The 14,290-nt window shown below is 38.4% G+C and overlaps 1 protein-coding gene across 2 annotated transcripts in view; it reads right to left on the bottom strand.

Moving 5' to 3' along the window:
- Nucleotides 1-14,290, bottom strand: part of LOC133643187 (zinc finger protein 385A-like) — a 74,660-nt gene that overhangs the window by 12,207 nt on the left and 48,163 nt on the right. The window contains exons 4-7 of one of the 2 annotated variants that reach the window (XM_062037610.1): nucleotides 9,466-9,640; nucleotides 8,662-8,967; nucleotides 4,926-5,113; nucleotides 432-518 (exon numbers count right to left, since the gene is read on the bottom strand). In XM_062037610.1, the coding sequence (XP_061893594.1) occupies nucleotides 432-518; nucleotides 4,926-5,113; nucleotides 8,662-8,967; nucleotides 9,466-9,640 (756 nt within the window). The remainder of the gene's footprint in view (nucleotides 1-431; nucleotides 519-4,925; nucleotides 5,114-8,661; nucleotides 8,968-9,465; nucleotides 9,641-14,290) is intronic. The other variant, XM_062037611.1, reaches the window with a different exon arrangement.

The raw sequence follows: 14,290 nt of genomic DNA, 5'->3' as shown, positions 1-14,290 counted from the left end.
TGAACATTGTGTTGTCTTGTTTCTATTACTGTACTTTACTGTATGTTATTAAGTTTATTTCATTTGCTTTGTTTTTAACATGTTTAAAAACTACTACTAATTTGTGAGGATGTTAGACCTGAGTCAAGGCCTGGCTCACTGTCACTCGTCTTGACTGGGTTGAGGTCAAGGTCCTTGACATGTTGGGGACTTATGCAGATCCCAAATACACAACAGCAGGTGCAAATAGGTAAGAGAAGTTGGTCAAGCATGATGGGTCCCCTTTAGTGGGTCTTATCACCTGAATGAACCTCCTAAAGTCAAATAGTTCAATGTCATGATAAGTATTTGTAGCCTGACTTTGTAAATTGATTACATTGATTAGGAGGTGTGTCCAGAGACTATTGTCCTCTCTGTGTAGTTTTTAGACAAAGATGAAAAGTATACACTACCATGAAATCTGCACGCTTCTTGTTGCGATTGAGCAGGGGATTTGGTTTCCCTGCAACTCCATCTCGATGCCTCCTGCTGGATATATGCTGCAAAGCAAAAGGGCAGATATTGGATATAAGATAGCTTGAAAACTAAATCAAACATCAGGGCCACAATTCCTAAAGACTCTGAGAATCCTTTCTCCTCACTTAACCTAAAAGTTCCTTGCAAAGGAGTCTTTGCTTAGGAGTTATTCCAGAACATTCTCAGAGAACTCTGAGCCAGGAACGGACAGAAACCCCTAGCTTAGTGAAGAGGTGTGGTTGACTCCGGTTGCTTGGTATGAGTCATCATTTCAAAAGCAGTGATTGGTTGTTCCTAAAAGCTAGATAAAATATATACTTTGGGTGATAATAGGCAAAGAATGGATTATGACGACTAATAATATTTCACATAAAAGAAAATATCAGTTAAAGTACCAGTAGAGTGGAAAAACAAGTTGCCTCTGTATTGAAGCTATTATCATATCTATCTGATTTATGACACCAAAAGACTTCCAAAGTTTGCGGATAAATGATCAAAATAGTTTCAATCTCACTGAGATTCCCGAGCCATTTTGAGAGATAATGAGGAAGCCAGTCACGTGATCGCGTGACGTCGCGCTAGGGACCACAGATCCCTTCCCCATCAACAACAATGCCAATCATGCAGACTTTGTGAGAGCCAACAACGATTACTTTTGGAAAAATTATGATCCAGAACCTTATATTTGAGGAACCACAGATCCCTTCCCCATCAACAACAATGCCAATCATGCAGACTTTGTGAGAGCCAACAACGATTACTTTTGGAACAATTATGATCCAGAACCTTATATTTGAGGAACCACAGATCCCTTCCCCATCAACAACAATGCCAATCATGCAGACTTTGTGAGAGCCAACAACGATTATTTTTGGAAAAATTATGATCCAGAACCTTATATTTGAGGAACCACAGATCCCTTCCCCATCAACAACAATGGCAATCATGCAGACTTTGTGAGAGCCAACAACGATTACTTTTGGAAAAATTATGATCCAGAACCTTATATTTTTGAGCCCGAACACAAAGAGGATGATTAAGTTTTAGAATGGATGCAGTTACATTGTGACAATATGGCATCCGTAGCCTTGCTAGGTGCTAAACATACAAACTAACCATAACAAAACAAATACTTACTGTAATATTTCCACTCTCGCTAGGATGCTGACCGACGGTACGCTCACGTAATCTCGTTTAGAATTAATCGCAATCCTCCCGAAGGGTTAAAAAAAAGTTCCTGCAGGAAGCGTCTTTTGGGGTCTTTTTCGCCATCTCGGGTACGTCAAAGTGGACCAGCCTGTGGGCGTATGGCCACGTTTGTCTACTAGCAGGTGAGAGATGCATGAATTATAATCTAGAATTTACTTTTAGCAAGTTTGAGACGTAGCAGAAGCAGCCGTCGGCTCAGTGTGTCAACAATAGCAGCGTAAGCTAGCATTAGCTCATTGCTATCAATGCGCCGCTAAAATAGTCTGTCTGCGTTAGCGCTTATAATAACAATATCACTCATATTTGGTTAATTTTCAGGTCATGACATGTAAAGGGAGTATTGTTGGCGCTTTCTGGATGTTTATAGAGTATAATGAGCGCAACAGAGGAGCCTCGATATGTTGATTAAATTGTTAGCTATTTATTTACAATTTCGAATGCATAAAAAAAGCCGAGAATACGTGTTCTTGTCTTACATAAGGATTGTGAATGATAAACAGCACATCTCTTTCCGATGTTTGCGTATTTCCAGTATGACTGATCTAATAATATGGTCAGAGTGCAGAAGCGTTACTACCGTGATGTCAATCTCCGAAAATAGCCAAAGGTATTTGGAGTGTAATATTCAAAATGGCGGACTGAATTTGTGGCATTTTGTGATGTTTGGATGATTTGGATGGCAAGAGGCGAGGAGCGAACCTTGAACCCTTAAGTTTCTGGCACGGTCGCTTTACCCATCACACCATGCCGCCCCTTACCCTGTTATTTGCGTACTATTCACTAGCAATGCACTGAAAATTTGACCATCGGAAAAATACTTTGCTCACCGAAACCGGATGTTGTGATGAAGTAGCCACTTCCACTGGTTTGCTGCATCTTTCCCCGTGCACACGAATGACGTAGCTCGCCCAAAGACGACGAAAAAGTTACATACGGGTCGCATTGCCGTTTAGACCAGGGGTCGGCAACCCAAAATGTTGAAAGAGCCATATTGGACCAAAAATACAAAAACAAATCTGTCTGGAGCCGCAAAAAATTAAAAGCCATATTACATGTGTCATGAGATATACATTGAATTAAGATGAATTAAAGGAAACTAAATGACCTCAAATATAGCTACAAATGAGGCATAATGATGCAATATGTACACATCGCTAGCCGAAATAGCATGTTAGCATCGATTAGCTTGCAGTCATGCAGTGACCAAATATGTCCTAATAGCACTCCACACAAGTCAATAACATCAACAAAACTCACCTTTGTGCACTCATGCACAACGTTAAAAGTGTGGTGGACAAAATGAGACAGAAAAAGAAGTGGCATAAAACACGTCCTAGAAAGTCGGAGAAAGTTATACATGGAAACAAACTATACGGTGAGTTCAAGGACCGCCAAAATAAGTAGGACAAAACGGCGCTCGCCAAATACTCGAATCAGTGAAGCATGTTTAATATAAACAGTGTGCTTTATAACAATTAGGGAGGTTTGTGTCATGTTTGTCCTCCTACACAAACCATACTAAAACAAAAAAATAGATTTTTTTTCCCCTTCATCTTTTTCCATTCTTCATACATTTTTTAAAAATCTCCAGAGAGCCACTAGGGCGGCGCTAAAGAGCCGCATGCGGCTCTAGAGCCGCGGGTTGCCGACCCCCGGTTTAGACTGAAGTCACATTTGAAAAGATCAGATCGGATTCTGGACTACTTCCTGATGTGGCCTGAATCTGCTGCGAAAAGATCCGATTTGATGCACTTCGGACTCTTTGAAGCACTCTTTGGACCAGACCTGGGCAAATTAAGGCCACGTTTCGCTTGATTGTGACATATGTGGATGGAGAGGGGGTGTGACGTTCATATGTTGTCAATATTCAGTGTTTTATCCTTCATAGTTAATATTGTAAATCCCACATTCTTTATTTTCATGTACATTCCGGGTGTCTCATTCAGTAAAAAAAATTAAAATTCAATTCCGTTTTTTAAGGCGGTCTGTCATAACGTTTTTAGCTTTCAATCAGACATTATTGTGAGGTTTTGTATTAGTCTTCCTAAAATGAGATATACCGGCCCCCAGACACATTCTCTAAATTTGCCCCCCCCCCCCGAGTCAAAATAATTTCCCAGGCCTGGTTTAGACTGACAAAAAAAATCGGATCTCTGTCACTTTAGGGCAGGGATGTCCAAAGTGCGGCCCGGGGGCCATTTGCGGCCCACAGGCCATTTTTTAATGTCCCCACGGCACATTCTAAAATACAATTAAAAAAAATTAAAAACATAAAAAGTGGTATAAAAGAGCAAACAGGTGAAATGTAACAAGAACATGTTGCAACACAAAGCTGCCATGCAGGCTGTTTCTTTCTTTCAAAATAATAATGAATCAAAATCAGTCATTATGAATTATTGACCTATTCAAGGCTCCAATTACGTCACATTAAATATTCCACTTTGAGATATTTTTTTGGGAAAATGTTGCATATTTCGTGTTTGACATATAAAATATTGAGCTTTTTTTTAATTTTTAAAGAAGGGCCTAAAACGAAACAAACAATAAACATAAACAACAATACAACGTATAATTGACGGATAGATCTGAAGTTGATCTCCAGATTATTGTTTTAAAAGTAAACAGTAAAAAAAATGTATAATTTATTTTTGAACACTTTAATGAGTAGGACCCTTTTGGTTCCCCAATCATTTTTGTGTGATTTGTTTTGAAGTGTCATTGCTCAAAATATAATAATGAATTAAAATCAATGGTGTTATGAGTTATTGACCATTTTAAGGCTCCAATTATTATATAATCTGAAATATTCCTCTTAAAAATGTTATTGGGTGAAAATATTTCATATTTTGTGTTTTTTCCATGAAAAAAGGGTTTTCTTTGACAAAAAGAGCATACGACTTAATCTTTAAAAAGGTTATATTGACAGATAGACCTAATGTTGATCTAGAGATAATAATACTGAATAATGACACATTTTAAATATTTTTTGGACCAAACCCCTTTGTGGTTCCCGGGATCAAGCCTGAGTGGAGGCCTTAATGTATATTTTTTATACATATATTGTATTGGTTTTTAAAATAAAAAAATATCAAAATGGCCCCCGCTTGCTTTGATTGTTCAGTGTGCGGCCCTCAGTGGAAAAAGTTTGGACACCCCTGGTTTAGGGCAAAACAAATCTGATTTGATGTGCGGTGTAAACGGGGCCTTTAGAAATGTGTCACCTGTTTAAGCTGCAGCTCGGAGGTGACTCTGACATTGCAGATCTCACAGTGGAAGGTTCGTTCCTGAGTGTTGGGGTCCGAAGACAGAGCCCCTCCCTGCTCGGAACTGCCTTTCAGACCAAGTCGTGGGTAAGCTTTGATAGGCCCTAGTCCACTTCGCGCCTCCAGAATTGTTTTGTGTTTTGTACCTGCAAAGGGGGTTTAAAGGCGTTTATTAATCTTCATCACTCAAGGAGTGTAACATGTTTATCAACAGACATATAGCACAAGGCTAAACTTCAACTATTCATGCTGCACTTCAGCTAGTAAGGACCTTTCCTTTATCCAAAATATGATAATAAATTGTGAACTGACACACTTTTCTGCATTGTTATACATTCCCCCAAATATATATTTTTAAAATGACAAATTACTGTACATCCATTTATTTATTCATTTATTTTTCTCTTTAATTTGAGCGTTGTAACTATTGATGAGCGTTTAGATATTTTTTTCAACCATTGCAATATTACATTTTACCACTGGGTGGCAGTGTTAGATCTACTGTAAACTTCCAAATAGGTGCAGCCATGAGCCATTGAAACTTTTTTGAAACTTTTATTAGTAGATTGCACAGTTCAGTACATATTCCGTACAATTGACCACTAAATGGTAACACCCCAATAAGTTTTTCAACTTATTTAAATCGGGGTCCACGTAAATCAATTCATACTTCGACAACACGTCTTTATTTCCAAAGCTTTTTTTTGACGCTGAATCGGTCCACTGAATGTTTGCGAGCGATTGTGTGTGTTTAAAATTCAGTTTGTTGAAATGCAGTGTTTTTAAAATTCATTGTATAAAAATTCAGTACAGAAAAATACTTGTTAGTTCAAAACTCCAAGACTTACTTCCGGTAAATTAGGACTGAAGCCAGGTGCTTTAGGTTTGAAGTACCGGAAGTGGGTCTTGAGGTTTGAACGAATGTTTCTGCACTGAACTTTTTCACACTGAATATTTTTGAAAACTGAATTTATATACACTGAATTTTTATACAATGTTTATTTTTTATTTTTTTTACACTGGATTTTTATTCGATGAAATTATCAGCATATATTAACTTAAAAAAAATGAGATCACAAAATTCAAACGTAAAAATTCAGTTACATAAATTCAGACACAAATTTACCGCCATAATTTACCCACTTTTCATAAATAGTGGGTAACATTTTTTTTGAAGACTGAATTTTATACAACGTTGTTTTTTTTTCACTGGATTTTTATTCGATGAAATTATCAGCATAATTCGATTTTTAAAAAAAAATGAGTTCACAAAATTCAATTCCAAAAATTCAGTTACATAAATTCAGACACAAATTTACCGCCATAAATTACACACTTGTCATGAATAGTGGGTAAAAAATTTTGAAAACTGAATTTATATACACTGAATTTTTATATGATGTTGTTTTTTTTACACTGGATTTTTATTCGATGAAATTATTAGCTTCCATTGACTTTAAAAAAATGACTTCACAAAATTCAAACGCAAAAATTCAGTTACATAAATTCAGACACAAATTTACCGCCATAATTCACCCACTTTTCATGAATAGTGGGTACATTTTTTTGAAAACTGAATTTTATACAATGTTGGTTTTTTTTTACACTGGATTTTTATTCGATTAAATTATCAGCATAATAATTAGATTTAAAAAAAAATTAGTTCACAAAATTCAAATGCAAAAATTCAGTTACATAAATTCAGACACAAATTTACCGCCATAATTTACCCACTTTTCATGAATAGTGGGTAACATTTTTTTGAAGACTAAATTTTATACAACGTTGTTTTTTTTCACTGGATTTTTATTCGATGAAAGTATCAGCATAATTCGATTTTTTTTTAAAATTAGTTCACAAAATTCAATTGCAAAAATTCAGTTACATAAATTCAGACACAAATTTACCGCCATAATTTACCCACTTGTCATGAATAGTGGGTAAAAAATTTTGAAAACTGAATTTATATACACTGAATTTTTATATAATGTTGTTTTTTTTACACTGGATTTTTATTCAATGAAATTATTAGCTTACATTGACTTTAAAAAAATGAGTTCACAAAATTCAAACGCAAAAATTCAGTTACATAAATTCAGACACAAATTTACCGGCATAATTCACCCACTTTTCATGAATAGTGGGTACATTTTTTTGAAAACTGAATTTTTTACAATTTTGTTTTTTTTTTTACACTGGATTTTTATTCAATTCAATTATCAGCATAATAATTAGATTAAAAAAAAAAATGAGTTCACAAAATTCAAATGCAAAAATTCAGTTACATAAATTCAGGCACAAATTTACAGCCATAATTTACCCACTTGTCATGAATAGTGGGTAACATTTTTTTGAAAACTGAATTTATATACACTGAATTTTTATAGAATGTTGTTTTTTTACACTTATTTTTTATTCGATGAAGTTATCAGCATGATTAGATTTTTTAAAAATGAGTTCACAAAATTCAAATGCAAAAATTCAGTTTCATAAATTCAGACACAAATTTACCGCCATAATTTAGCCACTTTTCATGAATAGTGGATAACATTTTTGGAAAAGTGAATTTTATACAATGTTGTTTTTTTTTTTACAATGGATTTTTATTCGATTAAATTATAAGCATAATTAGATGTTTTAAAAATTAGTTCAAAAAATTCAGTTACATAAATTCGGACTCAAATTTACCGCCATAATTTACCCACTTGTCATGAATAGTGGGTAAAAAAATTTGAAAACTGAATTTATATAAACTGAATTTTTATATAATGTTTTTTACTTTGAATGATGAAATTATCAGCATATATTGACTTAAAAAAATGAGTTCACAAAATTCAAACGCAAAAATTCAGTTACATAAATTCAGACACAAATTTACCGCCATAATTTACCCACTTGTCATGAATAGTGGGTACATTTTTTTGAAAACTGAATTTGATACAATGTTGTTTTTTTTTTAACTGGATTTTTATTCGACGAAATTATCAGCATAATTAGATTTTTTTTAAATTAGTTCACAAAATTAAAATGCAAAAATTCGGTTACATAAATTCAGACACAAATTTACCGCCATAATTTACCCACTTGTCATGAATAGTGGGTACATTTTTTTGAAAACTGAATTCATATACACTGAGTTTTTATACAATGTTTTTTTTTTTTTACACTGGATTTTTATTTGATGAAATTATCAGCATAATTACATTTTAAAAAAATATAGTTCACAAAATTAAAATGCAAAACTTCAGTTACATAAATTCAGACACAAATTTACCGCCATAATTTACCCACTTTTCATGAATAGTAGGTAAAAAAATTTAAAAACTGAATTTTATACAATGTTGTTTTTTTTTACACTGGATTTTTATTTGATTAAATTATCAGCATAATTAGATTTTTTAAAAATGAGTTCACAAAATTTGAATGCAAAAATTCAATTACATAAATTCAGACACAAATTTGCCGCCATAATTTACCCACTTGTCATGAATAGTGGGTAAAAAAAATTGAAAACTGAATTTTTTTACAATGTTTGTTTTTTTACACTGGATTTTTATTCAATGAAATTATCAGCATAATTTGATTAAAAAAAAACAGGTTCACAAAATTCAAATGCAAAAATTGAATTCCACCGATACGGACAAAAATTTACCGCCATAATTTAGCCACTTTTCATGAATTGCGTATGACTTACCTTTGTTATGTGCCTCCAGCTGTGAGAGGGAATTAACCACCACTTTGCACAAGGAGCAGTAGAGAAGCTTTTTAGCTTTCTCCTCTTCTGACTCTCCAGAGGAGGGGCTGGGTGCCGGGGATGGGGCGTCAGAGAGGGCGGCCCCTGCCGAGTCTGCAGGTGGTGTGCTGAGGGTGGGGGAGGACGGCAAAGGTGTGCCCGCAGACTCCGAGAAAGGACACTCTGCGTCTGCTGAGCCGACAGTGGATGTGGATAAGTGGCTCAAAGCCAAAGGGGACCCGGAGCTGGGACAGGATTGGGTGTCATCTATAAACAGCACATATATTTCAGGTTAGGGGGAAAAAGCCTAGAATATAAAACATGTTTTCAGTTATTTAGCCTTATTTTTGTTAAGTACATAACTCCACATGTGTTCATTCATAGTTTTGATGCCTTCAGTGACAATCTTATAGCAATTAATCGCAAATAGATATAGAATTTTTCATCATTTATAAATGTACCCTAGCCAGATCATTTTCAAGTTACATTACCATGACTGGACAATTAGTTTGCCTTAATGAAATGTTTTTCCAACGTTATGCTTTTTTAAACAGCAACACAAAGCTTTTAAAGCCAAATTATTCAAATCAATTATTCATGTTTATATTGTTTCTTATGGGGAAATCTGTTTCACCATATGAACGTTTCGGGCGAGGTTCTACTGTAATTGTTGTTTTCAAGGATTGTGTCATCTACCAGGAATCAAAGCAGGTCATCTGGGATGTTTAGTGACACATTTGTGTGTGAGTGTCATATGTTGCCCACCTGGCTTACTAGGATCAGTATCCAGACTGGAAGGTGACGGTCCTGACAGGGAGGGGGAAGTTGTTGGGGGCGGGCGCTGCTTGTCGCCATCTTGGTGGCGAGGTGTCTTGGACGTCTCGATGCCCTTCACTCTGCGAGCGTGGCGGTTCCCCTTGTAGTGCGCCTCTGCCTGACTCTGGTGGGGAAACACAAATTGACAGACGTGAAGATCCGCGCAGATGCTCTTTAGGTGCAGGATCATAAAATATACAAACTATTAGAAGAAATTCAAGATCTGATTCTCTAGGTGTCTGCATGAAAAGAGAGAGACTTTACAGTACGAATACTGACTCCTTCATCCGACTGGAAGTTGTATACATTAATAAGTAAGTATCAACTTGAGTGTGAAGGAGGTGGTATGGCCAGAAGGTGTATAAACACAATATAAGACCTTCAAAACGATGTCAAAGCCAAGGCAGAGGAAGCCCATAGGGCGGGTCTATTTAACTGCCAGTCCGTGGGCCACATGCGTCCCGCCAAAGCTCACCCAAATAAGCTTGATGAAACCATTCAAACCAGGGTTGCTCATGTATGCAGTACTCTCACCACCCCGCAGGGGGCAACAGCGAGGCATACGTGTCACAGTAAAGCAGCAATGGGGTGCGTAGAAGAAGACTACTTGTTCAAACCAAAAATGCCGCTTTCGACAAAATCTAAATTGCGTAATGTAATAATCACTTATTCTTCTGTTTGGATACTTTCACATTAGTTTTGGATGATACCGCAAATTTAGGAATCGATCCGATACCAAGTAGTTACAGGATCATACATTGGTCATATTCAAAGTCCTCATGTGTCCAAGGGACATACTTCCTAACTTTATAAACATCATATGAATGGGAAAAAAAAGGAAAAAGATTTTGTGACGATAAAAAATATCGATGTAATTATAGTAGTATCGACAAGATACGCTATTGTACTTTGTATCATTACAGTGGATGCCAGGTGTAGATCCACCCATGGCATTTGCTTAGATTCAAGGTGCTAGCTTGCTGTTAGCGGTTAGCTATTGTATCCTCCTAAGGTGTGTAGTGAAGCATGTTTAGCTATTCCTCGTCCTGCAGGGATGATACTTGTAATAAACTCACTTTATTCGTCGCCATGGAGACCAGGATTAGTGATTTAGAAGTAGCTTAAACACTGCCGACTGCGAATAGACGTTCGATGTCTTAAAGCACCACTTCCTGAGGGCCTTTCAGTGTTATAACTTCACCTTTGTCTTTAGTTTTTAGACCAAAATGCGACCGTTCTCCTTTTTCTGTCTCCACACTGTGTCTGCTTGTAAGTACTCTGTGATTGTGCGCTGCCGAACATGCTCTTCTGCTCGCAAAATCAGCAATGTCACGACGTGACGACGCGCCGCCATGCCCGGGGACCATGTACTTTTTGATTCATTAGTACCGCGATACTAAACCAGTATAGCGTACAACCCTAGTGTGGTGTAAAAGCCGAGGTGTTTCCTTTGCAATTAAGTAAACACAGTCTCAAAGTAATGTACAGACATCCAGAAAGATCTGAGGCTACCAGAATTGATCACTTTGGGGGAGTTTAAGTCCATTTTAAAAGATCAAGAAACCAGTTTTCTTGGGAAATGTACTTGCTTTTAAATTGAATTATTACTTAATCATTTTAAATTATTTTTTGACCTGTTGTGGTATGACTGCTGTTGTTCTGTTGTATTGTCTTGTTGTAACTATTACTGTAACTTTGTTTGTGCCGCCCTCTTTGTCAGGTCGTTCTTGAAAAAGAGATTTTAATCTCATTGAGTCTTTACCTGGTTAAATAAAGGAAATTGAATTGAATTGAAAAGGGTGGAGTGCCATCTCCGGGTTGGGGAGGAGTTCAAGTACCTCGGAGTTTTGTTCACGAGTGAGTGAGGGAAGAGTGGATGGTGAGATCGACAGGCGGATCGGTGTGGCGTCTTCAGTAATGCGGACGCTGTATCGATCCGTTGTGGTGAAGAAGGAGCTGAGCCGGTCGATCTACGTTCCCATCCTCACCTATGGTCATGAGCTTTGGGTTATGACCGAAAGGACAAGATCACGGGTACAAGCGGCCCAAATGAGTTTCCTCCGCCGGGTGGCGGGTCTCTCCCTTAGAGATAGGGTGAGAAGCTCTGCCATCCGGGAGGAGCTCAAAGTAAAGCCGTTGCTCCTCCACATGGAGAGGAGCCAGATGAGGTGGTTCGGGCATCTGGTCAGGATGCCACCCGAACGCCTCCCTAGGGAGGTGTTTAGGGCACGTCCGACCGGTAGGAGGCCACGGGGAAGACCCAGGACACGTTGGGAAGACTATGTCTCCCAGGTGGCCTGGGAACGCCTTGGGAAGAGCTGGACGAAGTGGCTGGGGAGAGGAAAGTCTGGGCTTCCCCGCTTAGGCTGCTGCCCTCGCGACCCGACCTCGGATAAGCGGAAGAAAATGGATGGATGGATGGATGAATAAGCAGTGCAAGCACTTTCTGACGGAACATCCAAATTTCGAGCACTCGGGCTCTTGAAACCGTGGCCCTCTTCATTGTGTTGAATAGCCCCGCCATTAGGCTTTGGATGGTTACATGGCGATGGCTTGACGAACCACTGGGATGTGTTCGGAATGCCTCGGTAAGCCTCTGGTATTAGCCGGCGATGATAGTTACCCATATAGCCCTCATCCTGATTGGTGATGACAGAATGGCATGTATAGCTCCCCGCTTGTGTAACTCAACCCAGTGGCTGCTGCTTCCCAAAGCCCTCAATTAGACGAGGGGATGAAGCGTTACAAGCCCACTCAACGATTGCCAGTAGAGTACTACTTTCTCACTGTTACATTTCTGCAAGTCCCAGTTGTCTTTCCGATGGAGCTCTGACACTTTCGCTCTCCCTGTGACCTTGCATGTCAGGTCTTGACAAATCAATGAAGGTCTGCCATTAATCAAACGTACGATCTGGACAGCCTTTGGAAGTTGGCGCTATATGCACCAGTCAGAGGGATAGAAAAGAGATTAAGCCGTCAGACCACTGAGGTGAATAATGATCAAATATAAATGAAGTGCAAAACTGTAAGCTGAGAAAAATATGGAAAGAAGGATTAGGACGTTTGAGAAGGCGTGAGGTTTTGAAAGGGGAGAAAAAGCGAGCAAGTGAATGTCCCTGAAATCCTTTTCTCTCTAAGCGGGAATGTGCTTTGATGTTTTATCTATAAAGCGACAAAGGCACAGAAAACGGAGCAAGCTGGTCTCAGACAAATCAGGGTACAGGCAGCAGCACGATTGGGGGTTGGGAAGACGGTGGCGAGGTGGAGACAAGGCGACAGATGACTCAGTGAAACCCCACCGAGTGTGAAACGCGACCAAACTCTAGCCCCAGAGGGTAAAGCCCGAGGAGTGTGTCGTCGCAAGCTGATTGGAACTCGCGGAATCGAACGGAGCGCGGCCCGTGTGTCCGCTGCCGTACTGCAGTGGTGACGACGGCTAATGCAGCATTGGCGTGACGTCAGCCTTGCAGCAGGACTGAACACTGGCAGGCTTATATGTCCTCTGTGGCCTGAGATGAATTGGCAATGTTATAATTACAACATGTAGGGCTCGAGTGCAGCAGCGAGAGGCACTTTATTCTGAGTGGTCGCATCAATCACTTAGTCTCTAGTACTTCTACTTCTCCGGCTTCCTTTCGGCGTCAACAGGCAAACGTACAGGTAACACAAAATAAAGAAGCAGCCATTGAACGGGAGCACCTTAAACACTCATGATCGCAGATGATGCCCTCATTGTTTATTAACGCTAAAGAAAGTTCTCAAGTTACTCTGAGAAGTTCTGCTCTATGCCGCAGAGCAGACGTGCACCGCCCGTACGGGGGCGAACAGGTGGGGATCAGACAACCATCTTCTTGAAACGACACTCGCTGTGTTCGGTGCGTAAGATGCGGTCATACTGTACTCGACGGTGTGCTCCACATGCTCACTTCTCCTGCTCCTGTGGACCGTGCGAGAACAGGAGTCGGGGATATAATGAAGTGGCCCCCCGGCAGAGGACAGGGTAGTGTTACACAGGTTCCAGATGACTCCGACGCCAGGGCCCTTTATACACTTCTGCACTTAGAGGGCAAGTATTTAGCACCTATGCCCTGGAATGTGTTTATATTTTAGGCCAGGCTAGTATATCAGACTTTTATTTGGAATCTTAGCTGTGTTGTTGGTTAGTGGTTTCAACACTCAGTGATTTAGTGACATTAAAAAAGGTTTTGTCTTCCACGAGAATGTCAACCAAACAAATTATTCCTTTTTTAAAACTGTTTATGGGGAATATATATATATATATATATATATATATATATATATATATATATATATATATATATATATATATATATATATATATATATATATATATATATATATATATATATATATATACAGTCGCGATCAAAAGTTGACATACACTTGTAAAGAACATCATGTCATGGCTGTCTTGAGTTTCCAATTTTTTCTACAACTCTTATTTTTGTGTGATGTAGTGATTGGAGCACATACTTGTTGCTCACAAAAAACATTCATGAAGTTTGCTTCTTTTATGAATTTATTATGAGTCTACTGAAAATGTGAGGGTCAATAGTATACATACAGCAATGTTCATATTTGCTTCCTTGGCAAGTTGACCTGCAATAAGGCGCTTTTGGTAGCCATCCACAAGCTGCTGCTTGAATGTTTGACCACTCCTCTTGACAAAATTGGTGCAGTTCAGCTAAATTTGTTGGTTTTCTGACATGGACTTGTTTCTTCAGCATTGTCCACACATTTAAGTCAGGACTTT

This window comes from Entelurus aequoreus, linkage group LG26 (assembly GCF_033978785.1).
Source record: "Entelurus aequoreus isolate RoL-2023_Sb linkage group LG26, RoL_Eaeq_v1.1, whole genome shotgun sequence".
NCBI classification, from domain to species: domain Eukaryota; kingdom Metazoa; phylum Chordata; class Actinopteri; order Syngnathiformes; family Syngnathidae; genus Entelurus; species Entelurus aequoreus.
Note: the sequence above shows the minus strand (reverse complement) of the source record. Positions and strands in the feature narration are given on the sequence as shown.